The sequence below is a fragment of the Xiphias gladius genome, chromosome 17 (genome assembly GCF_016859285.1).
Source record: "Xiphias gladius isolate SHS-SW01 ecotype Sanya breed wild chromosome 17, ASM1685928v1, whole genome shotgun sequence".
Lineage (NCBI taxonomy): Eukaryota > Metazoa > Chordata > Actinopteri > Istiophoriformes > Xiphiidae > Xiphias > Xiphias gladius.
In genome coordinates, this window is record NC_053416.1 from 13,302,003 (window position 1) to 13,328,916 (window position 26,914).

The 26,914-nt window shown below is 39.7% G+C and overlaps 1 protein-coding gene and 1 long non-coding RNA gene across 7 annotated transcripts in view; one reads left to right on the plus strand and one right to left on the minus strand.

The window, feature by feature from the left end:
• Positions 1–26,914, plus strand: part of tcf7 (transcription factor 7) — a 79,039-nt gene that overhangs the window by 46,747 nt on the left and 5,378 nt on the right. For 4 of the 6 annotated variants that reach the window (XM_040151318.1, XM_040151312.1, XM_040151316.1 and 1 more), the window contains exons 4-11: positions 2,189–2,315; positions 12,994–13,081; positions 18,111–18,200; positions 20,391–20,510; positions 21,054–21,216; positions 22,056–22,163; positions 23,501–23,548; positions 25,909–25,957. In XM_040151318.1, the coding sequence (XP_040007252.1) occupies positions 2,189–2,315; positions 12,994–13,081; positions 18,111–18,200; positions 20,391–20,510; positions 21,054–21,216; positions 22,056–22,163; positions 23,501–23,548; positions 25,909–25,957 (793 nt within the window). The remainder of the gene's footprint in view (positions 1–2,188; positions 2,316–12,993; positions 13,082–18,110; positions 18,201–20,390; positions 20,511–21,053; positions 21,217–22,055; positions 22,164–23,500; positions 23,549–25,908; positions 25,958–26,914) is intronic. The other 2 variants (XM_040151315.1, XM_040151317.1) reach the window with 2 other exon arrangements.
• LOC120803039 lies at positions 22,989–26,641 on the minus strand. The gene is made up of 4 exons (XR_005709278.1): positions 26,234–26,641; positions 23,450–23,580; positions 23,235–23,310; positions 22,989–23,155 (listed from the first exon to the last, which is right to left on the minus strand). It is a non-coding gene; the product is annotated as an uncharacterized LOC120803039 (long non-coding RNA).

The window sequence follows — 26,914 nt, forward strand, 5'->3', positions numbered from 1 at the left end:
GTTGACACTGGGATGATTTTGTTGCCTTTGTTGCCTCATCCCTTAACATGGCCATTGGATAATCCTGTCATATTCTTGGTATACGCTTAAAACCACAAGGCTTCTCTTCCATCTCGGATTCTGCTTCTTCGGGTTATTATGAATGCAGACCACCTCATCTAAACCTCACCACCTCCTTCCCTGCACCTCCACTCCCACCCTCACCGTTTGTATGTGTGTGTGTGTCTTTGGCCATTGAGAGAGAGTTTAAGATGTTGATGGATAGGAAAGGAGCAGTTGAAAGTGTGTGTGTGTATGTGCGTGTGTTAATGTGAAGTGTAGTGTGAGGAATTTCTGCCTTTAAGTGATAAGGTATTCACTTTGTAACTCAGCAGGATGCCCGGCAAGTAGCACCATATCTGCCCCTCTGTAGTGCTGATATTACACATTTCGCACACACACACTCATGCAAATTGACCAACAAACACACACGCACACACAGGTTTGTCCATCTCTCTGTACAAAATTAATAAATGACGATTAAATAACACTTTTATTGGAAATATTCATATACATAAAAATCAGAATCTCAGAATCTTTTGAAGACTTAATACAGTGTGCAGACGCACACTTGCACACACACTGTCGTTCGAACGCACAAATGTATCCATCCATACACATCCACCCACTCACAAATACACATTCACACTCGCACAGAAAGATGCATATTTATACGTACCTCCCACAGAAACAATTACAGTGCCCAGTCCACTCTATCACACACACACACACACACACACACACACACACACACACACACACACACACACACACACACACACACACACACACACACACACAGCCTGTTTCAAACATATGCAGTGTAACTCTGTCCAAGACTGCCTGGTTAGCTGCCTCCAACTTTGCAAACCGCTGTGACATATCGTATGTCGGCCAGCATACTGTGAGCATTAGCAATAACTAGATTTCACGTAAGTTATTGAAAGCCATTCGTAAACAGACACATGAAAGCAAACAAGCCCGCACGCAGCCTCACTTGATCATCAAAGGCTTATCGATCAAATGGTCCTCCTCCTCCTCCTTCTCCTGCTCCCTTCTCCACTGAAAACCAAAGGGAGCAAAAGTACAGCCCATCTGTTTGTTCCAACCATGTTTAAAATGTCCAACTTTCTTTATTTTATATCTCTCGTTATTGTATGTGTGTGTATGTTCCGTTGGACTTTTATATCAGTGAGCAAATGCAAATGGCCCCACAAGTGAAGACAAAGGCAGAAAATAGCCTGACATTGGCTTCTGAGTGTGTTTGTATAATCCTTCATCTTGAAACCTCATCGATTTAATTAAGAGAGGAAGAGAGAGAATTGAGATTTTCTACTAAATGCTTTCATGTTCATCTCTGACTGAATGGTTGTAACATCTTCTTAAAGCAAATGAACGAAAGGAAAACATGCATTATTGTCATGTTCTTTGATCATGTACAGCGGTCTTTGCTAAATGACTGACTCTGCCCTTGAAATCTTGAAATATGGTGCCAAACATCCTTAGTAACTGCAATAATACAGTTTTATTCTTACGTTTTCCTTTCCTGAATTTGTGATTCTTCGTGATTCTGAAAAAAAATAACTATAAATTATTCTAATAAATCTTGCATTCTGAATAGTCTCTTTACTAATTAATCAGCCAAAATTCTAAAATATTGAAGTTTATTTAATTCAGGTATTGTAATCAGTCCTGCATCCTGGAATATCTCTCATTTTCATAATTGTACCCATTATTTGAGTTACCTATAACAATTAGCACAACACTTAAATCACTGAGAAATGGGTCCCTCTGAAAGTGAACATTAAAATTATCGCCCAAACAGACTGTTGTAAACTTTAAATCTTCAAGAGGTGCCTCCAGTCTGAAATATGAACCACCATTTTGATTGTATTTGCTGCACTTGGAGGTTTACACAGCAGTACGTGAGCGTAATGAATGGGTGTAAAACAAAAAAAACAAAAAAAAGGAACATGCAGTGAAACCCACTGCATGTGTTTATGTGTTTACCTAAACATGAGTGTTTATGGTAACATGGTTGAACTTGCAACACCATATCTCATGAATTCAGTGAGTGTGAAGAATGTAGAGAATTGTACAAAATAATTATTACCAAAATTAATTTTGTGTCGTTTTGTCATGTTAACAGTCCAACAAAGTTTCAGTGGTGCAGCAGTCTCACGGGATGCACCCCCTGACGTCCCTCCTGCCCTACAGCAACGACCACTTCAGCCCGAGTCCTCCACACCTGCCCACAGACATGAGCCAGAAGACAGGTAAGAACACACACACACACCCGCACACACACACAAAAGACAGAGGTCTGTGTACCTACAGTACATGCCTGTACTGTAGGTACAGAACATTCTTGTTGAAAAACTGAATTACACACACACATATACACGCACGAATAAACACAGACATACCCTACACAGCTGCTGCGTTGTTGCTGAAATGCGTCCACATACACACTGCGATCTGTCTGTTCTGTCAACGCAGCACTTGTCACACAGATGCAACACAAACACACACGTGTTGCCTCATTTTACCAGACAAGTAGTAGAGATGTAATATAACAAGTGCAATATATTCATGTTCTTGTTTTCTCTCTCTTTCTATTTCGTATCCTCTCTCTCTTGCACACACATGCAGTATTTGTTGATCTCTCCTCCCCTCCCCTCACACATGGACACACACACACACACACATTCAGGCACGCACACTGTGTGAAGTGGCAGCACTGACTCTGTCAGCCTGTGGCAGTCCCACGGCTGCTCTGAAGTCGCCTGCTCCTCTGAAGGGACCACCAGCCATACACACACACACACACACACAAACAAACACACACAGACACACACCTAACAAAGATGGAAACAATTAGGGTGACAATCGTACAAGCCAGCGCAGCAGCACACACAAGGTTCTCCTTGGCAAGCACTGTACATACAAACACACACAGTTCTCTGTTTGGAAGTCACAAACAAACACACCCCGACATTCAAACACTAGGATTTTTGAGGCGGGGCTTAAAGGGCGACGGTGTCCATCTGTCCGTCTCACACTTTGCTCCAGTGCAAGTTATCTCAGCTACTGGCCGCCTATTGTTGTATTTGTTGAATGTATTCACGATCCCCAGAGGATGATTCCCCATAAGTTTGGCGACCTCATCATGTTTTGACTCGCATCACAAGCCAAAATCATTGTCACTGGCAAATAGAAATTTCAAAATAGAAGAGGCAGATCGTAATGGAATTTTCTGAATACATTCAGCTGACTAACCAGACGTGTATTAAGAGAGATGGATATGTTGTAGCAGCTTCAGCCTCGCTGACAATTTATTTAGTGATCAACCCTCTATCTTTCACAAGCTGCTGTGGGTCAGAAGGTAGAGCAGGTTAATGGTCCGGTTGGTCGTGTCCACATGTTGAAGTGTCCTTTAGCAAGGCAGTGAACCAGATAACCGGGCCATTGCCTTGCATGGTGGCTCCACAGCCACTGATATGTGAAAATGTTAAAAGGTAAATGAGAAGCAAATTGGTTGGTACTGAACTGTTATGTGACTGCAGTTCATTTACCATTTACTGCTACAAGTGTAAAACTATTGAAAAGACACATCAAAGGGCAGACAAGGTCAATCATTCACTTCATATTGTGGATTTTAAAACCACAAAGATTTAATATTACAAAAGTTTACCAAAATCTAATAATATGTCCTGTTTATTTGTTGGTTGTGTGACATCATCTCAGTGTAGTCTTTGGTACGGACCAGTGGGTTCAGGAAAAGAGACACTAATGTACATGTGTTGTGGGCTGCACATGGAGGAAGCAAACCAGGAGGACTTTAATTGGGATGAATGGGAACCATCTTGAAACACCATCTCCAGTTGTATTTTTACATCCATGAGACTAAACCCTTTCGGAGCTCACTCCACGAGCTTTGCCATGAAATTTATAGAGCACAATCATGCTCCTATGAGGGTAAACCCCATTAATGTTAAAGTAACCGTCGCCTTTTCTCTAGCACCTCATATCTAATGTTGAGGCTCTACTATCGCACCTAGGCCGATGCCGTGACCCACATTGGGTCAGCGCCCGTCGGTGGACCCTCTGCCATACCTCTCCTCTCAACCAGGGTTGGACACAGGTTCTACACTTTCTGGCTTTGATGAACTGACATTTCTCTCAGGAATAGAAATGAATTCAGTGATACGAACGTCTACATGTCACTAAACCAAAGAGAGAGAGCAATAGAGAAGGAACATGTTGACTATTCAAGGACATGTTGACTATTCAAGGTAATTCTGTGGTTTATTAGTAAATGTATGTAGTGTCTGACACTGCCGACTGGAGTATCTGATACAGTAAGAGCCAGAGTTCCATATGAATGGGCCCAGCACACGTTATGCTCACTTCTTTTAAGAAAGGGGTACAAGAAACCCTAACTCATTTGTTTGCTGCTTTACCACCCAACATTTTCATGTTATTCTGTGTTATGAACAGTGCGGTTTTAGGGACCAGTTGTGTTTATTGATTTACATACCATCATGCTAAGCAACACATGCATTTCAAAATGCTTATTAGATTTTGAATCAAAAGTCGCTCCTCAGGAATTACAACAGATTGCAAATAGATGTACACTAGATATAGAATACAACAGAACACAACAAAAGGTGCTGACAACAAAAAGAAAAAAGATAAGATAAATCAGAATGCAGACAGAGGTCAGCAGCATATAGTAACTCCGTAGTGTGAGAGAACTCACAGCTATCTTCTGAGTTTGAATGAGATAATCAAAGGATATTTGACAGTAGTGATAATGACAAAAGTAAGAAAGTACTTAAATACAGAAAAAGGAGAAAATGGGGGTAGAAACAAGTTGAGAGCAAAATAATAGTGTGAAGAAAAACAGAAACAGGAGATGAACAGAAGTCTTTTCTCAGATTTGATTAGATATTCCAGTCGGACCTCAGGCCATCTCCTGACTGCTCCGTCTGGAAATCCCCCTTTACCTGCAGACACGCTCTCCTACTCTGGTCTAGACACTTTGTGTGTGTGTGTGTGTGTGTGTGTGTGTGTGTGTGTGTGTGTGTGTGTGTGTGTGTGTGTGTGTGTGTGTGTGTGTGTGTGTGTGTGTGTGTGTGTGTCCATGATGATGCTAACAAAGTGACTCAGCCCTTAATGACAGACTGAGCCACCTGCTTCTAACCCCTTACACACACTAACAAACCCATTGCAAACAGCTGGCTGTTTCACATAACCTTTCTCACACCATCTCACCTGAATTCTGACTACTTTTCCACTGAGACAGACACACACACACACACACACACACACACACAAACTTATACACACACAACCTACCTCATTCCTCATATCATTCGTCAGCTCGTCACAGGTAGGGGTTACCTCATCAGTGATGTCATTTTTTGGCTCAAACTGATTTCCCGCATCACTGTTCTCAACACAATGTGGATCAATATGGTTTTGTACCTGTTGACAGAAATTCAGAGTATTAAAGTAGAGGTGAAGTAAGGAGAGCTGATCTAAGAACTGGGTCAGTAGTAGAACTTAACTTAGGTGAAAAACCAGCAATAGTATTTTATTTAAAGATTTAGTCACATTGTTGTACAACTTGAAAAGTTAATGTTTTGGCTCATTTTTTGTTACGTCAAAAAATCCAGCCAAAAAAGTTCAAATGCAATTTTCAATGAAAATATGTAGCTTTTTCTAGAAATAGTCACCATGTTTTAGCAAGTTTAGATCTCCAGTTGCCAACCTTTTTGGCTTGTGAGCCCTTAAAACACAGCAATGTCTGTGTTGTGACCAGTTGCATGTGTCTACCAGTTTTGACCAGTTCAACCAAAGAGTGATTTTCCTTGCTATTTTCTATATTTTATTTAATTTCTTAGTTATGAGGAATTGAAATCATTTATGAACAGTACAGTGCCCAGCAGGGACTAAGAAGAGGGAAGGGCCAAATATTCAGCTGTACTCAACAGCTGACACATCAGGAACGCAGGTGTGACATTTAATGTAACTTGGCAAACACGCTTCTATTTCATCTTTCTAATGAAAACGTTTGGTGCTGCTTTGGCGAAATCCCTTTCATCTCCAATCACTCAACAACAAAATGCTGAAATCTACCTGCGTTTTGTCTTCACCTTTGTTCAGCCAATCTTATTTACTATAGGTGCATCTTTACATAACTCTCCATCTTGATTCAGGCTTTGGTATCATCCATCAAAAATGTTTTTCTGTGTGGAAACAGCAGACGGTCCCTTGATCTTGATTTTTTTACCTACCTAAACACACCGTACCTTTAACATGTAATTATTCCATCATCACATTCGTAGTCCAGAAAAATAACCCCAGTCTTGTTGAATCTTGGTAATTTTTTTTGCCTTGGCTGTCATATCTGGCATCAGCTTTTGTCAGGCAGCCATTTTGGCCAGCAAACTGATGAATGTGGGTGGTGATATTTCAGATCATTTGGTGAAGATTGTTAGCCATGCATGCCACCAGAAATCTTGAGAAGTCAAAGACAACTTGACTTAGCTCTTCTATAATGAAACTGAATTAATGGACAGAGTGTGAGTCACTCTGCTTAAAAACATGAGAAAAAGAGAGACTGTGTATTGGAAACAAAATGTGATGAAAAATAAGACAGAAATTAAGAGTCATATTTGACATGGCTTTTATAATCTGGGGTTTTACACCGTACAAAAATGTACTTTTGTTATTACTGTGACTTTCTCTTTTCTCATCCAAAAAATTTCACTAAAGAAGCTTTTTGGATAAGAAGAAATCCAGCCCAGTTGTCTTTGATTTGCCACTTTTAGATTTTGGAAGTCACTAGTTACCACATTATTCTGAAGGAAAATACTTTTATCCTTTACCTAACTGTAGACCTAATTATAGGAGTAATATCTGTTGACTTTTTAAAAATTTTTACCTGTCAGGAGCTCGTCTTTTTTCAGCCCCTTCTGTTTATCTGACCTCACACTGTAATTTACACTTGAACAAGGCCATTCAGAATCATTTTACTGACATACAGATGCATGCACTTTCACAATTTTACCCTAAAAATGTTAAACTGGTAACTGTCATTATACTCCCTGACCATAAACACCTCCCTTTGCTAAGGTTAGATGTTTTTTGTATTATCTACTGTTTCAAAAATGCAGGTGTGATGTTTTTTAACAGATTTAAATGATTTTGAGCTGACAATTGCTTGTTCATTGTCTATGAACAAATGTCACATTATACAGACACGTTTCTTTAGGATTCTGAGTATCCACCTTCATAAATCTTAATCATAAATTGTTCTTTCTCTTGTATCTTATTATTCTGCCAGATCCTGCTCTCTCACTCCACGCCATAATTATGTCACTCATGCATCACTTACACATATATATCTATATACATATAGATATATATGTGTGTGCGTGTGTATATATATATGTGATATATGTGTGTGTGTGTGTGTGTGCACCAAAACTTCAAACTTTCTTGTATTTATATGAAAAATTATTAATTTGTCTGGAAGATTAAACAATCACAATTAAAATGTTATCTTTAAAGAAAATAGTGGCCTTTTTTCCACAATTTTATTTTAAAAATTTTCATGATAGTCTTTGTGTTTTTGTTTTAATTTATTTAAGTTTAAATCTGAACAATTTAGAATTCTCTGCCAAATTAGGTTTACATTTTCAATCGATATAGTAAAAGGCGTTGTAGTTTTAAGGCATTTGTAGTACTCATTATGATAAAAGTAATCATCCTAATTATTATTTTTATACTAAACTTTATTCATATAGTGCCTTTCGTACACAACAAAATACAGCTCAAAGTGCTTTAGAAAAAAAAAAAGAAAGAACAGACAATTTAATTATCACTAATCTAAGAATATGTAAGGCTGTAGTGTCCTCCTGTCAGGCTGTGTCTGACGTGTAACCCAGCTGGTCAGTCAGTTTAGTCATTTCTTCTGTCGAACATGACACCACATTCAACATGTGATTCAAAAGTCGAGCTGTTCCCGGTTGATCAAGCACCACCACATTGCTTTGACTGTTTTTCAGATATGACTGTTGGCTCGGACAATAAAGCATAAACTACTGGGAGAAAGCAGAAGTGAAACATGTCTGCTCACTTTCTCGCTGTCATGTGCAAAATGTAGTCTCGTATGGTCTTATGATATTACGTGTGAAAACAGAGTGTAAAGTAAGTAGCTGCATCTTTTAACCAAGCAGGTTTTTGGATTGTCACTAATTTTTTTGATTATTTTTACAGTATTACTTAATGGATAAGTCTGGTGGTATTCTATATTGTTGTTATCATCAGCAGATCTCATGAAAAGACCAAAACCAACAACGAATTGATTTTACTAAGGAGTATTGTCTGTGTAGGCCCGATATATCTTATCGCTCTGTGCCATAAAGCTTTATGGTTGTCCAAAAACTATTAAAAGGACACACCAGTGAGCCACACTGTTGCACTGGGTGACATATTTATTCATTACTATCAACACAACCACTAAGTCATTTCAACATACACCATCCTACTGCTGTAAATAATCACTAAAGTACCAAATTAATTTTAATATGCTGCTAAAAAAATCGTACTCAACAAATACACTATTTACTAGTTTGAGTAATGTTTGCTAAAAAATACAATGCCCAGTTGCTGTTGTTTGTAGTTCCTTAGTTGCTTATTTACAAACTATATATTAATGAACCATTTTTTAAAGTTTTACATCTTCAGTAGAAATCAGTCAGCTTGGTGCATTGTTGGAAAGACTAATGCATTGTTGGTTTAGGTCCTTTCATGGGATTAGTTGACAGTAAGAAAGGTACAGAAGGGTTTTTTTTAAGTTTCTCCTTTTTTGAGTATAGTTTAAAAATCACTGGTTTTTACCTGAACTTTATTTCTAAGCTTAAAAGCGCTTAAGAACACAGATCATGCCATTACAATTACATTAAAGTAACTACACTCTGAGGTAAATTGTTGCTTTCAAATCATTTGAGAAAAAAGCGTTTTTACCCCTTGTTTAGTTTTCAAGATGACGTTCTATTCCAAACCTTTTTTATGTGTTTCATTTTTCTTTATCAATCAATCACTTTAACTGTTCTCTTAAAGGGCACAGAGGAAAAACAGAACATAAAACAAAAAAACACAAAAACAAGAGAGCACACAAGTTAAAACAATAAAAAAAAAATAAGATAGTTATGAATAAAAAAAAATCATAAAATATTTAAAATTAGGTCCTGTATGGTTATATGTGCTTGTGTAATCTTTTACTTACTTACTTACTTTTTTGTGTTAATGGAGAGAGTGTGAGTCACTTTGCCTAAAAACATAAGAAAAAGGGAAACTTTGTATTGGAAACGAAATGTGATGAATAATGAGACAGAAATTAAGAGTCATATTAGACATGGCTTTTATAATCTGCAGTTTTATACTGCGAAAAAAATATACTTTTGCTATTACTGTGACTTTTGATGTCTTCTTTAAAAAAAAAAGAACTGTTCCTGTACTTGAATAAAATTTGTCAGCACTCATTACTGTCCTTACTGTAACAAAACACTACAAAGTTTCTTCTGGTCTTGGGCTCTTTTATGTACACCACACAGGCAAGTTGTCAAGTCATCTAAAGGCTCAGATGCTGCAGCGCTTTCACTCTCAGTGGTTATAACCACCACAACACATTATCATTGTAAGAATACTATTTTCAGCTCCTCGACTCTCAGTTTAACATGCACACATTCTGATAGCGAGCTCATGCAGAGCCAGTTTGACTCAAATGTTTTCCCTTTGAAGTGTTTCCCGAGACGCTAACATGGAGACTGTGAGATAGTTGCTGTAGTTGTTATTAGACGGCAGCTTTAAAAGGGGCATTCCAAAGAAAACTGCCCCATTACTGCAGCTAATTTTCCCCTTTACGTTTCCCAACAGCAAATAGGGCTGATAACGTCAAAGCTGAAGCAAAAACGTGACTTACAGAAAGCATCGTGTTTCCATCACATTAAAGTGCAACTGAATAACAGCTAAAATAAAACCTGCGCACATTGTGCTTAGGATTTTTGTTTTGATCTAAGCCATACAGTCATTTCAGGGAACAGTGGTGATTTCGAAAAAGGATGTTAAGTTTACCATCTCAATATCACAAAAAGTATTAACTTTCATTAGCAACATAATGCTTTTTTCATCAAAATTTTAACAGTTAATGTCCATTATAAATATTTTAATGTTGCAGTCTGGTTGAGTTCGTCAGATTTGACTCGTAGAAATTTATCAGTTCACTTTTAACCTTATTCAATATTAACATTAAAAAAAAAATCTATACCAGCCTAAGGGCATAGCCCAATATCCCTCTGGCAAAACAACAAAATATTACATGTTGGTGCATTGGGTGTTATGGTACAGGATACTGGTGAGAAGACAAAGCTCTTCTAACAGCTTTTTAGATTTCATCTTTGAGGCAGGGCTGTACAGATTCGTTAAGTTGTCATGGCAGCAAATGTTTTCTCCGTTTCAGTGCTTGCAAGTTGTACTGTCATCCGCCATTGCTACGGAAAAGAAGCCAGTCAGGGTAGAGGCACGAATCAGAGCAGTAGAGGATTCAAAACTCTTTGTCGTTGCACTTTAGAACAAAACATAATACAGTATAGTTGCTGATCTCATTGAAATTTTGATTGATTTAAGATGCCGATTGCGTTTCAGTTTTCTCAACACGTAATCTGCGGCTTTTCGCCGGCTGTTAGAGGTGTGGTGATTTGATGTTTCTTGCCGAAATGCACCTTGGGAGTCATAGTTAATGTGTACCTCCAAGTTTGTACGCAGACTTGTACCTGTGACTTTTTATCAAAGAACCAGAGATTTTCTGGCTCAGTTGTTAATCATTGGTACTGACGATTTAACCAGGAGAATTTCATGTCCATCCAAGCTGTAGAAGTGCTCCAACTGTGAGTCAAATAACATTGTCTATGGGACAAATAAATAAATAACTCCTTCCACTTAGCTAGCAGCTCAGTAGACACCAAATATTGCACTGGTTTGATTGGCCAACGTAATGAATTGCCAAGTGATGTAGCACTGTGCTTGAAAAAAGTTGAGCCAGTATCAAAACTTTCTTACCAAAAGTCCCCTCTTTTTTACTGTTTTTTTTGTGTGTGTGTTTGTTCGTTTGGTTGCTTCAGCATCGTGCTGCACCAACGCACTGCTCTCATGGAAATGAATGAGGAGTCCGTGTTTTGTCACACAGTGCTGTTGTCACTCTGAACATAGCCTAGAGGTAAACCCTGTGTTTACAATAAGTGGAATTTACCCTGATCGAGTACTCTATATGTTGAACCTTGTTTACGTGACTGAGTTTGATACATGCTGCTGAGAAAACTCCTCCATGATGTGACGGTGGAACAAGACGTTGCAGCAGGGATCAGAGAGCCAAAAGTCCCTTCTGCCTTTTTTGTATTCTCTTAGCTCTTTTTAACCGCTTTTATCACACATCTATAGACTAGTGCACTGAAGCCCTCAGCTTATGGTGACTTTGGCTCAGAACAGATTTTAATTTTTTAACTAGCAATTAAGTCACTTGTAGTAACTGGTTCGCAAGCCATTACTGTTAACAATTTGTTGTAAACAAATTTCTAACAGTAACATTTTTTGCTCACTTAGCTTCAACTTGTGGTTCTTTGGACCAACCACATTATTAAAATAGTAAATCAATGCAAGAAATTATAGATGTGACTAATGAGCAATTGTTGACAGGACAGCATAACTTCTGGTGAGAAAAAGGAATAAAGCGGTCAAATGGAGAAAAAACAGAGAGCACAACTACGGAAATAAGCCAGGTGAGGTAGAGGAAGGGCGAGAATGAATGAGCGACAGACTGTAAAAGGAATACAAGGGGAGTGATACATTTTGGGAACGGATAAAAGGAAGGATGGGAAAGGAAAGGAAAGATCTGAGGTCTGTAATGAAGGAGGGAGAACGGGAGAATACAGGGTGGAGGGAAAAGAGAGGTTAAAGGTAAGAAATGGGTGAGAAAGAGGACAAAATGTTGAGCTAGAAAGCCCGGATAGTGGTGGGGGCGGAGGGCGGTAAGAGAGGATGAGGGAGGAGAGGAGAAGGGAGGAAGGGCGTGGCGGGACAGACGGAGGGAGGGGAGGAAGGATCAGAGTGGTGAGACAGGTCTACTGACTCACTCACATTCCTGTCGTCCAGATTTATAGCAACTCGGGGTCCTGAAACAGGCCCGGAGCCGCGGCCAAATTACAGTCATCTACAGCATTCCTCTGCTGCAAACACAGGTTAGCAGCCGGGCAACGCTAAGTGCTAGGTGCTGCCTGTTGACAAATGACTTCCTTTGAAGGGCACAAAGACAGAGACAGAGAGAGACTGGATATTTACTGTCTGAGGGCAGAGACTCGAAGTGTCTGTGTTTCTTTTGTTGGAAAACATTTTTGCTAAAAGTAGAGATGAAGAATGTTTGTTTGTGTGCATGTTTGGGTGTGTGTCTACCCAGATCTGTGTGTGTTTTTAAAATGTGGGTTTTACCGTGGCCCCTAACTTGTGTAAAATAAACCAGTGAGACCAACTGGCGACATCAGCTCCCAGCGGAGGGTCCCACACACACACTCAGACACACACTGTGACAGGACAGGAATGGGAGTGTGTGACCTGTGTAAAGGGCTTCTTTGTGTTTAATACCAGGTTCCCAGACTACTAATAGTGCTAATAGCCCAGTGGACTCGGGGACAGGGCCAGGGGCCGCTGACCCGACCTAATGTGTGCGTGTGGGTATGTGTGTGTGTTTAAAGGACAAAAAGACAGAGAAACCGCAACATTTATTAAGTGTGTGTGTACTTGTAGTCTTATTAGCAACAATATGTGAGATATAAAAGACATTACAATGCTGTTAATGGGTGTGTTGTTGTATGTGTGTGTGTCCTCCAGGCGTTCACAGGCACCAATCCCAGGACCTCTCAGGGTACTACTCCCTCCCTCCAGGCGGTGTCGGTCAGATCACTCCCTCCATGGGCTGGTGAGTCTCACACACACACACAGCTGTACACACTGTGACTCACCCAGTCCTTTTGGGTACTTGTGATGACCTTTTACTAACTCACAGTCATTCTCTAACATTAAAAGGACACACCAAGTCTGTTATATAGCTGAAACTATTAGGGAATTCATCAATTAGTCAACTGGGAGACAATGGATCTGCAACTATTTTGATAACTGATTGATCCTGATGAGGATCATAAAACGACCCTCATAAGCCATTGGTCGGACAAAACAAGCAATTTGAAGGCGCTGCTTTGGGAAATTATGATGAACATTTTTTGACATTTTATACACGAAATGGTTGGTCAACTGATCGAGAAAAATAATCCGCAGCAAAATTGATGATGAAAATAAGTGTTAATTGCAGCCCTAAAGTGATGATACCCACTAATGTTGAGCATAAGTGAGTAACAGTACATTAAAAATCAGGACATATAGATAGGAAACAATGAAGTCATGTGGTGGATGATGGAGACTGCACATCTAAAAATAACTGTACAGCAGCTTGATGTTGTATTTTAAAAATGTATTTGATGCAGATAATAAAAAGCACCCGCCTTTTATTACTATTGCGATAGTATTGAAATACCTGTTGCCTCTGCTAGAACGTTAGCATGGACAGTTGAAGAAAATCTCGTTGAGGCACAAACTATTAGATGATCAATATATAATTAATCTGTAACCATTTTATTATCAAAGAATCACATTTGTCATTTTTCAAGTTAACACTATAAAAATGTACCTGTTCCAGCTTCTCTGATTTGAATATTTGCTACTTTTCATTGTTTTCGATGATAGTAAACTGAATATCATGGGATTTTGGACTGTAGGTCTGACCAAACAAGGAACTTGAATGTGTTACACGTTGGGAAATTGTGATGGGAATGCTTCACCATTCTTTCTGATACTTTAGGGCCTAACCATGTAATCAATTGATTGGGAAAATAAGCAATAACGAAAACAATCACTAGTTGCAGCCCTACAAACAAGCTTCTGCTGCAACAGGATTCTCACCATTGACCTGTAACTAATGTAACCTCTAACCCTCACGCACTCATTTTTCAGAACTATTAACAAAGCTGTAACTTGCCCAAAATTGTCTTCCGCTAATCGTCCCCAACACCATCATCATCATTTCTCAGCATTACATAAACACACGTACACATACACACTCTGCCCTAGATCAGCAGTACATTACATTACTGTCTCACCTGGTGTCGGGGTGGCTAACCCAAGGCCCCCCTCTCATGGAGCCCACCTCCTTTGATCTTCTGTGTTTTGGACTTTTGCTTCAACCCGGTGCCTCTGGTCCAAACAAAAGGAATGTGGACAACTGCAAAATATTAAATGGAAAATCAACCAAAATAGTGTTGAGTAAAAACACACTATTAACACAAGCTCTGTCACTAAAAAGTGTTAACGATGCTCAAAAGTCAACAACTGTATAGTAACAAGCATGGCATCTGAGTACATGTTTATACTGACTAAAATCAAATTATCAATAAAGAGACTTAATGTGATTTAAAGCTGGATGTTGTTGCTAATAAATTGTCTCAAAGAGGAGAAAACAGTGTGCACGTGTCATGCAATATGCTGGTCCTGCTCACAGTAATACCTTCACATCTGAATATTCAACTTCCTGTCTCCCTCGAGATGTGGTGGATTCTGGGAACTGTTGGCAGGCTCCAGGTAGATTCTAGCCTTAAATAAACTCTCAAAACCCCCAAAACTCCTGTATATGTCAAAGTGCCTTTGTTTTCGGCTGTTATACGCTGCACTATGTTTTGGCTTATAGTAGTAGAACTCCTCTCAGCCCATGTCTTGATGTTCACAATAGTTTCCTATGGGAAAAGAGGAAACAGCAGCAGTGGTGCAGAAAACTCTGCAGAGTGGGACGTCTAAACACGGCCGCATCTGCTCCATATTCAGTCCTTTCATTCAGGGTTTCCATCATTTTAGAGTCGATTGTGAGCTCGCAATGTCATGCTGGTCGATTGTGAACCTCTAACGTCAGACGGCCATTGATTTATGGATCAACACAAATCCATTTATTACAACCTATAGTATCTGTGCTTGCACAAAATCCCCTGCAGGAACCGTTAAAGGCTTACATCAAATGTCACGGAGATTTGGAATGGAGGCTTAAAACTTTGCGTGTGCATTTTTTACATGTGTGTTTATGTCTGTTTTTTTTGTTTCTGTCGGATGAGCTATCTGTCCCCAGACAATTCTCAAGTCTGTGATTTAAAGACATTTTATCTTTTTCAGACAAGAACACTTCACTGTGGATTTTCACAAGTATTATTAACAGCTAATCTCCTTTAACCCAGATTATCTGCTTGTTTTGGCCCCTTGTAGTGCCCTTCTTTGTTGAAGGAGAGGAGGAGGGGAGAACATGGAGAATGAGTGGTTAAATGTCAAACTGTTGTTTTCTGTTGTTTTGATGCTTAGCCTAGTCTCACATTCTGTCCCTCCATGACCACCTCCGTGTGTCCCCCTGGCCTGTCAGCTGGTCGGTTAGTTGCCTTGGACCAGGATGCCATCAGGAATTATTTGAGATGGGTTCTTTGGTTTGTAAGGATGTTGCTTTGCAGTGGCAACTGCTGTGGTGGGAGCATGAGTCTCACAAACATGTTGTACTTTTAAATACAGTGTGTAACGAGAGCTAAAGGGGGATGTTATACAGCCTCTTTAACTTCTGTTGTAGATAGAGTGTTCGACTCCGTCATAGAGAGGGGAGAAGCTGTATTGTTTAAATATGGGGATAACACAAAGTCCCTCCTGGAAACCATTCATAGTGGTGCACTCGGTTGTTCACATGAAAAGTGACGGTAGTAGTTGTGTAATGAATGAAAAAAGCTATATAGTGGAGTCCAAACCCTGGTTTTTCCACTTACACACACAGCTGGCCAATCACAGCGTGACATGGGTATGAATGTTGGATTGTCGGTTGCAGATAGTTACAGAAATTGTTGGACATAGCTCTCCCAGTTTCTGCGTCGCAAAGTTATTCAACTGTCCGACAAGCATTTCTGGTGGAGTATACTGGCACTTTAAGTGACACAAACAGTTAAAGTCGCATTTTTAAGGCTTGGCTTTTTAACAAAAAGTCAGCACATCACCATGCAAAATATTGTATTCATACATTTTTAAATAATAATTAATAATAAATATCTCTGTCCTCCTTCATTGAGCAGCTGAAATTGCAAGTATGTGGGAGGCTGAAGATTTGATATGCCTAAAATGTCATTTGACAGAGTTCAAGTACTGTCCAGAAGTAAGAAAGTACCAAAAATCACATATTAAGGTCAAATTTGTACTCCAAAGTAATAAAATTGTGCTTATTTGTCCTTTAAATAAATACCTGAAGGGCAAGAGAGCAACCAGACGTAACCAGGTATTACTGCGGCCTGTAGTGTCAGTACAGATAGTTACTGGAAACAAAGCATGAAAGCCATTCCCCTTTGTTGTCATTCACGGACATTTTCAAACTCAGGACCTTTGAACGAACCGATCAGTTTGCAGGAATGTAATTGTTTTTTTGTCACTTGTAGTAAAAGTGTAACAAAGAACATGCACAATGCGCTGGCCAGTACAACAGAGCAGTTTGTCTGGTTTTTCATTTCATTCCCAGAATACCTCTGTCCAGGCATGCCTTTCACATGGTAAGCATTTTTCTGTTTGAGTGTGGCGTCACCATAACTCAGGAGCTGCCGTCTGCAAGGATTTGGATGTGGTTGAGGTGTATGATGGTGTAAATGGGGGCTCTTTTTTGGCTATTGGACAAAAACAAACCACATTGATTGATGGATTTATGGATTCTGAGACCTGGTGTGTGCAGCTTCCTGGCGAGATAAAAAGCAGACCGGCTGTTTAGTTTGAACTATCCCTATCTGAACAACACTTGACCTGTGTTGAAGTGAGATCTCAGTTAAAACAGGAATATAGCATGAATGGTCCTCCGAGAGCTGATCCCGGTGATTTCTGGATCTCTTAGCAGCCAAGGGGCCTCTGCTGCTGGGCTCTACTGTACGTGTAGCGCTGCCTCCTGGGGGCTAAAGAATAGACATGGTTGAGATGAAGAGGATGAGAGGAGATTTGGAAGTGCGCGTGTGATGATGATGATGATGATGATTGTAAGGGTGCTTAAATGCTAGATGTGGATTGGGTCGCATGTTTGCGCATACGTTGAAACGTAAGGATGAAACAGTTGAAGCGGGGGGTGGTTGAATCTGCTCTCAGGAGGTAGAAGTGTGGTTTTCTACATATCAAAGGGTCTTGCTTACAACCTATCCTCCACCCTCGACCCCCAGCAGTGTGTGAGTGTGTGTATGCTCCTGCTCCCAGTAAGCCAAGTATTGACACACAGCTGTCAACAGTGCTGATCCAGACTCTCCGTGGGGGATCACCGTGCATCACAACAGCACAGAAGTGGCAAAAAAAAAAATCAAAGAAACGTTCAAACACAAGGTTTCACAAGGCAAATTTACTGGTTCTGAGGGTTATTTTTATTTATTAATTTGCACATAAAAATGCAGCAGTGTAAAAGATGTATGCATAGAAACACACTTACATCTTAACACATACAGTATACATTAACATAGACGTAAAAAAGAAATTAACTGAGAGATGGGAAGCTGAAGGCATGTACAGAGGCCTCTCTTTAAACTCAAAGAAATTTCAAAAGAAATATAGATTATATTTATTAAAAAATAATTAGAAAGAGTACATACATTACAGGACAAAAAAAATTGAATAAATGGAAGAAAAGTATGAAGTATTTCACATTCCAGCGTTGTAACTGTATCTGTATTGTAGTAGTTTAGTTTTGTTTTTCAATTGTCTTTGATTTTTTATGATAATTAATGATGAATTTCAGTCATTATTATACTAGAATTAAATTGACCTAAAGGGCTTAACATCCCTTCGGGGATCAACCAACTTTTAACTGTAAAGTTAAAAGGCGCCAACTGCTGCTGTCTCTCCCCTCTGCTGTGCTGTGGCAGGCAGAGCCAGTCAGTCTATCCTGCCCTGTCCCCCTGTGGATTCAGGCAACCGTACTCCTCCAACCTCCCCAGCGCCTCCTCCTACTCCAGGTACTGTAGCCGGCTGGTTGGACCAAGCCAAGAATAAAAAAAGAAAAAACCAGCAACGCTCTGCATCATCAACTCCTGTTTATGGCACATTTAAAATGCCTGAGCAGGAGTTTTCCATTCGCCGCGGCAAACTCTTGTTCAGCTTGTGTGTCAGCTTTCATTGGGCAGCTGCTGCAAAAGTCCTATTAGAGCCAGTGTGCTGTAAACAGGACGAGTTCAACGTTTCGCCGAAACAAGCCGAGTTGAGCCAAACTGAGCCGAGCCAAGCTATCCGCTGCTGCAAAATACAAAAGGCTGACGCGTACACACACACACACACACACACACACACACACACACACACACACACACACACACACACACACACACACACACACACAGAAAGGCACACTCTTTTCCACCTTGAGTACCATCAGGGCATCAACTGCTTTTCTTCACGATTGCTACCTTTTATCTCTTTTTTATTTGTTTATGTTCCTGATCTCTGACACTCACTAACAAAACTAAATTTAAAAAAGCAAATGATCTGTCAGATTTTACCATGCTGTCCAGTGCATCAGGTTTTTTTTTTGGTTTTTTTCCAAGGACACACAGGAACACTGAAAATATTAGTGTGAGCCTTGTGACCCCGCTTTGATTTTGAGAAAGCTATGGTGTCCTCATGTTGTACAGCCAGGTGTTAATTTGTTTTCTGAATTTGCTTAAACTGTGGTTCTAATTTGACTCCTTTGAACCTGAACCAAATGTTAAAGTTTTCTGTATACACGCATTGGATGTACGTGCTCGGTGCTCACGAAAGACAGATGCTTTCTCTCCACGGTGCTTTGCCTGTTTGTCAGGTTGTCTGCTGGGTTTCAAACAAAAGGCCTCAGTCATGTGGTGGTAACACCTCTTTCACATGGTTTGTTTTAGACCTGTATCATGCCACATAGGTGGGGAGTTTTAAACAGTGATTGTATAAAAAGCTTAAGATAATCAGAAAACTTAAAATCCAATCTAAATCTATAAATACAAAATGAGAAACTGGCTATTTACCACAGGCCAAAAATCAGCTCGTCATCCTTTTAATTTTCTTGGGTGTGTGTGATTATTGATCACATGATCTGGATCTTGGAAATCCCACCTTTAACCTGAGCTCCGGGGGGGGGGGGGTGCATCCTCTGTATTCACTATCTCAGAACAATAAACATGAGCTAACTTGCAAGTCTTTATTTATGGATATTAATATATGTATTTCTGTTACTAGTACCTGAATTTGTCAGGTGCAGTAAAACCCCACCTATAAGCCGCTACTCGGTGCAGGATAAAACAAACATGAATATTTGACCGTGACACTCACTCGGCTGCCACAGGCCTCCAACAGCTGATGCTTATTACTGCTTCCCTGCCAGTCAGACTCTACTTTGCCCCTCTTATCTCCACTGAATTTGAAGCTGCTGAAACGAACTTGTTTTTTAAAACTCATAAAACATCTACTGCTTCTTTTATCTGAGTAATGTAAGGAATAACTATCTGGTAAGTAAAATCGCCCAAATTTTGTGGACTGTATGAATAGATTTGGATCATACCATGGATGGAGAAATGCTTATTGACAGTTAAGATGTTTATGAGTGCACTGACTGAATTCAGACTTCTCACAAGACCAAGTTTTAAGATGTGAAGTACTACTTTCCTGGTCGCCTAACGTCTCATTCCATAAGGCAGGGTTGCCCTCTAGTGGTGACAAGTGCTTATATCTTTACTGAATAAAGAACCAAATCACACATTTTAGGCTCCGTGCTCAACATGGACACCATCTACCAGCCACGTGCATTTTTATTTTTTTATTTTTTTATGTTTAGCTTTTTAAAGAGCTTATATGTCAGTCAGTCAGACTGACGTGGACACAAAAGAACAACAGTCCAACAGGAGTTGACCCTAGCAAGGCAAAAACCCCACCTCACACACCAGGTTGACGTAAAATCAATCTCAGCAATAAGATGATCAGTGAAGAGGCTTTTCGTGCTTTCAGGCTCATTGCTTACCAAAACTCTTGCTCTTGCTTTGATGCTCGCCGCCCCTCTGCCCCCTGACTCGAAGCATTTCTATGAACTGACTAAGGCTTTTTTTTTTTTTTTTTTCACTCTCTGTCTCTTATCTGTCTTCTTCCACTTTTCTCTCCTCCTCTTTTTTTTTTTTTGCCACAACCAGGTTCCCTCACTCTTTGATGCTGGGCCCATCAGGCATGCATCCTACAGGGATCCCCCACCCAGCCATAGTGCCCCCTACAGGCAAGCAAGAGCACGAACAGTACGACAGGGGCATGTACGTGTAAGTATTGTCCACTGTTCCCCCTCTCACACCCCTCTGTTCATCATCTCTTTGAATTGAGTTTTTCCTTGCAGATTTGAATAAAGTTAGAGACTGAAATGCACCTCTAGTTTGTGACCATATTTAATATATTTAAATATATTATTAATATATAACGTGTGATATATAACATATTTAAATCTCTGACTTATATGAGCAAAATATTCCAACTTTATTCTTGAAATCTCAGATTGTTTTTGTTCCTAACAGTGGCCCTAATACTCGTATATGTTATATGTTGTATGTTCCAGACCTTCACTGAAGGTGTAAAATATTCTAATCCAACACTCAGCACTTTTTATGGATGGATGGATGATTTATGATGTCTGGGTTGTCTTATGATCAATGTAGACTACTGTGTGTGAGCAACACACCGAGCCTAATTCCTTGTATACACAAATTGCCAAACCAAAAAAGAAAAAACAGATTCGGACTCTCGCTCCATCTTTGCTCACAAATTCCTTCACCCATCCGTACCCGCTCCTCGCCCTCTTTCTACCCCAGGAAGCCGCAGGTGGAGCCCAAGCGGGAGAAGGAGCCCAAGAAGCCAGTCATCAAGAAACCCCTGAACGCCTTCATGCTCTACATGAAGGAGATGAGGGCGAAGGTCATCGCCGAGTGCACGTTAAAGGAAAGCGCCGCCATCAACCAGATTCTGGGGCGGAGGGTGAGCAATGCACACACGCACACACACACAAATACACACTCACACAACTAAATGAGACAAATCCTGTTTCCAGGTCAGTCTGTAATTTCACACATGAGGAACATGAGAGGGCTGTGGTAATGTGAACTCTGTTCCCCTCACATACTGGTGGTATTGAGATTATACAACCCAGACTGGTGGTACTGGGATCCTGGACAGGAAGAATGATGTATGTGATTACATTTGTACCGGTCAGATGCAGATCATACTGTATCATACACTTCAAGCTCTTCTCGCAGTTCTAGACTTGCAACCGAGGGTGACTGTCATGGCACCTAATCTGTGGAATTAATTAGTTTTCACTTCTGTATTTTCTTTTAAATGTGAGCTAAAACACACCTTTTAAAGTGTCCTTTAACTGACTTGTATGGTTTTATATCCCCCAATCAATATGTTATTGTTTATTTCTTTCTCATTTATCTGGTTTGACTTTTTAGTACATAATTGTATTATTGTCTCTTGTGTCTTGCAGTGTTCCTAGTTTTGAATTTAGCTGCTATTTTTGTGTTCACGTTTTCTCTAATCCTCCCTATCCCCTCTAAGGTTTGTGTAATTAAAAAGCCTTATTTTTAGGGTGATGACTTTTCATGTTTTATGCTCACTCACGAAAACCGGAGTCACACCAACCGGAGACTGTACAGTTTAGTAGACAGACCTAATGTGTGATGATTACATTGTAAATACTAAGATTTCTCTCCCTGTTTTTGTTTTTTATTTTTTTAATGTGTGCGTGTGTGTGTGTGTGTGTGTGTGTGTGTGTGTGTGTGTGTGTGTGTGTGTGTGTGTGTGTGTGTCTCCAGTGGCATGCACTGACCCGAGAGGAACAGGCCAAGTACTACGAGTTGGCCAGGAAGGAGAGACAACTCCACATGCAGCTCTACCCGACCTGGTCTGCCAGGGACAACTACGTAAGGACTTCCTCTTCTTACTCCTCCTCTTTTTTCCTCTTCCTCTACACTGAATGTTTCCATTTGCCATTAAAACTCCAGGTACTACATCAGTGTAATCCACAAGAGGAAAAAAAAAAGATGTTTTTAATTTTCCTGAGCTCATTATAAAAAGCATGGCCAGGAAGATGTAAAAGTTTTAGGTCGAGGATGCTCTCTGACTTTGTTATGCAATATTGTGGATAAATCATGAATTTAATACTTGGGTTGTCATGGGAACCATTTCTAGAGTAAAGAAGTCCTTTGGTTGCTATGGTTACAACACTGAGCTTGTAGCAAATAGAAATGTAATTAGAGTAGATTAGTTTAATAATTTGTTTTTAAAAATAAGTTGTGTTTTTCATAATCTAATGTGTTTTTACATTAACTTATAATTATTACTTAGTAAATAATTAATCATTATATAAATGTAAAGCTATTAAATTATAAACATAATCCATTAAATTGATAGTATATTTAGGGGGAATTTTTATCCATTTACAATGATTCGCCACAGTTTACACTAAACAAAGTTTTCGTGCCGTGAACACAGCAACAAAAATGTTGCCAATAATAGAAAGTAAAGAGAAAAATGGAAAGTGTCCCTCAGAATGGATTAAAAAAAAAAAAATACATTCAGTTGTTCAGCTACAGTGTTTGTGCTGCACACGTTATTTTAAAAATCAATTTTTTTAATACCTGATTTTCATATTCTTTTTTAATTCATTTGAAATGAGAATAATAAAAACAGTGAGAGCTATTTCTACTTTGATAGGTTACTATAGTAACCAATATTTATTACATTATCAGCGACAAACTCACTTACTCACCAAATGCTGAGTTTGACATTAAAACAATTGCCGGAAGCGGAAACCCAAATTTAAGAAAATGGTCAAACGTCAAAAGCTCTGAAAAGAAACAAACCCCAAGAACTGGTCCAACCACTCGACTTCTTTTCTCTCTGGTTTGATTCCCTGTAAATAAAAGCAGGATTAAAAAAAACAAAATACAGAAAAGGATCATTTCAATAAACAAGAACTGGGTTGTCCTTACCTCAGAGCTGAAGAAACTACTTACTTCACCTACTGGCTACTGCCTCAACAACCTGCATGATTATTGGCTCCCAGACCTGTCAGTCAAAAGTCATAAAACATAATGATACACTTTTATGGATTGGATTTATGAAACAAGTTTCCCAGAATACAGGGGAAAAATCAAACCTGTGTGGTGCATGCATTTTAGTCTAATGTTTTGGGGATGTGCTGTACCTGGGCTGCTGTGTGCCTCTCACTTGTCAGTTTGCTGTTGAACTCTTGCAGGAGGCGGGCCTTAGCGGGGTCGCAGGGGAAAAGAGTAAAGCTGATTGGGTAGGGACACATCTTATGGTGGATTTATGCCTCTGTGGTGGAAAAAATGAGTATGTGAAGAGCTGCATGACGGGGTTGTGGGTACTCCTGTGCAAAGTTTGCATGCACCTTCCAAAATTCTGAATGACTCACACACACACACACACACACACACACACACACACACACATCAGCCTCACAAGAAAGCACATGAGCAACAGCAGCTGCAAAAGGAAAGTGGGGTTGGTCAGTAGTGGATACATTTCACTAGGTCGTTGGTTATGACTACTAGAAAGTTAAACTGTAAAACACTGAAATCACACAGAGGTATAAATCAACCCGTTTTGCTCAACTAACAGAGAGCAGGGCCGCATGGCTGGCCTCACTGCCTCGCTGCCTTGGTTTTTCATTTATTTATTTATTTATCTATTTGATTTTTGTGGGCAACCCTTTGAAATACAGCGCCTTAATTTTTAATCAGTATAGCTAGACAACAGTGACACATGGTGTGATTATACAGAAACACAACCTTTTCACACAGCACTTAGTAGTGATTTAGTAGCCATTTGCTTTTCTAATAATTTCAGGTTTGAGTAAATCTTGTAATGTATGAAGACTTTCTGTCAGAAAATGATAAAGAAAATGTGTTTTGCTTTTTAGTCACGTCAGATATGTGGCAGAGTGGAAACCTATTTGCGCTTTTCTCTGCTGTACTGTCTTGTTCCTCTGTATCTGACTGAGCTGAACTCTGTACACGGGCACAGGCATGGCACACAAGTTATGGTTACACTTTGCTTGGACTGTGGTTTATAACACGTTCCTAACGTCTGAACAAGTGCATCATGTCACAAACATGGACACTGATTCAGTTCTAGTGTCGTTCTTCTTTTTTTTTAATCTAATTTTTATGCCGTAACTGACAGAGCAGCACAATGGCAGTTTCTGGGCAGATATTTCAAAATAAAACTCCCCACCTTGTGCGTGGAGAGTTATTTCTAAGACCACTTTTCAAAAAACATCCTCATGTTCCGTTCTGAATATGTTATAAACCAGAGCTCTAGTAAACTGTGGAAGAGCTGCTGCTGTATGCATGGATCTTTGAGTGCAGCATAACACTGTGGATCTAAACATCATCCTCACTTGGTGGCTTACTGACAAGTACAGTGTTTGCTTACACTGTATTCAAATGTAGGGGCATCGGGCAGGCAACTGAACTTTCTGCAGTAGTTCAGCAGCAGCCAAAGTGAATTTATTGTCCCACCAATTTTTCATGAATGCAAGAAGAGCAAAAACATTTTACAGTTTTGTTCAAAATACACTTTTGAGGCACAAAGCAACAGAGTCTGCTGGGCAACTGTGTATAGAAACAACGTGTGTGATGACGACACATATAAAAGCATTTGGGTCCTCTGGCCTGTGCTTAAAATATCGTCTGCTGTATTTCATGACACCTCCTCACTACCTGAGGTAAAATAATAATAAAAAACAACAAAAAACAGTGCTTCCGCAGCTGTGGAGGGTCTCTCCTCTGACTCTCTTAAAAAAGAAAGAAAAGAAAAAAAAAAAAAACACTTACATGTAGTATAGGCACACACATGGACACAAACATACACATACGCCCACAGACACAAAGCTTCAGAAAGCTGCAGTTGCAAGAGGAGTTGTTGTAACCACACAGACTCAATGCCGACAGCGAGCTGGGGGGGGAAGACACTGACGCGTAGGCGATAGATTTCTGTACCCACATCCTTCATCTCACCCAAATATGAGGCCTCACTTCACCATCACTGGAAATGTGTGAACAGCTCTGATGTTTATCTCAACAGTTACACAGTATAATGTAAACTACAATGAAATATGAATACAAATAGGAAAACAAGATCTTTGGCCCTAAGGGTCTAACTTTGCACTTTTGTATTTACAGTAGTTTTAAATGTCACGTAAGAAAACCTCAGCTTTTCCTGCAGTGCAGATTTCTGTTAGGGACCAGGTCATCACGACCAGTCATTTTTAACATCACGCTCAAAGGGAGACTTTACAGTAGGGTAGTAAAACAAACATATTAGGCTAACGAGGAGTAAAGACAAAATCCAGAAATTCTTTATGGAGGTCAAACCAGACAAATCAACCCTTAAAGAAAAGAGAGAACAGCTGCAAACCAGCACAGTCCCGTTATCTTCACAAATGACAGGTGTTGATAACTAAACAAAGTATGTTATCCTTCCTGACACAAACCAGAGAAACTGGGTGTATCAGCCACAGTCAAAGATCTGCTAATAATTTCCACCCTGCTGGGGAATTTATAACAATTCAGTCAATTCAACAAATGAGCCAGACTCATGTCTTTGTGGGATTTTGTTTTGTTTTTTTTTTCCAAACAGGGCAAGAAGAAGAGGAGAAAAAGGGAGAAGCAGCAGGACTCCAACGCAGGTAAACACTCAATTCCAAAACATCTCATCTTTCTCTTGTCAGATAGCAGGACCCCATGTTTCAGTATGATGAAAAAAAAATAGCCGGCGTCAATTCTACAGAATTTGAGAGAATTCAGTTAAGCTTGAACTTGCGTTGGCGCTCTATAGCACGACATTCTTGATGTTTTTGAAGCAGGATGTGTCTCTAACAGCAAACCACCCACCCACTCTGCTTTCCATGTAACCTGAATTACAAACATTTTAATCCCTGGTGAACAAAACTTGACGTCCTTACCTTAGCTGGTTCAAGTTTAAAATGTCAGTCAGACATCAAGGCACTCTCCCCTTTTCCTTCACCATATTGAGGCAATCAAAAACATTTTCTCAACTATTAACTTAAACCAGTTAAATGATAAATAGTCCTCCACATGTCCTCAGTAGTTCACATACTGTACATGAGTGCTCATGATAACACTGTAGCAGTAACTACAGTTAGCACAAAGCATCTAAAGTGAGAGAAAAGAACAACTTGTAGTAGTTCCAAAGCTAAATAATGCACATCTACTCTGGTATTTCATGTAAGAGATTGGTCGAAGAATATAGATGTTAGTAGTTGCTAGGAGTCCGCTGATAGCCAAGTAGCTGATGAATGAGCCACTGATGGTGAAGCATGAATGACGCAGCTGATGCCAATCAGCTGATGCAAGCGCGACCTGGGTGCTCTGCCTGAACCGGTGCTAAGCTCCGACTAAAAATGACTGTGCAGCTGATTGAAAACCCCAGAAAACAAATGCGGAAAATGCCAAGATTTTCAAATAAGAATCTGATAAATCTGGTGAATCCGAATTCAGTATTATCTCATGCATCAAGCCCTACTCAAGCATAGAACAGAGGTTTAAGAAAGTGTATTTCTGGATTTCAGGGGTGGTTACCTCCAAAAATAAAGCGGTTTATGACTGAAAACCTTCTAGGATCC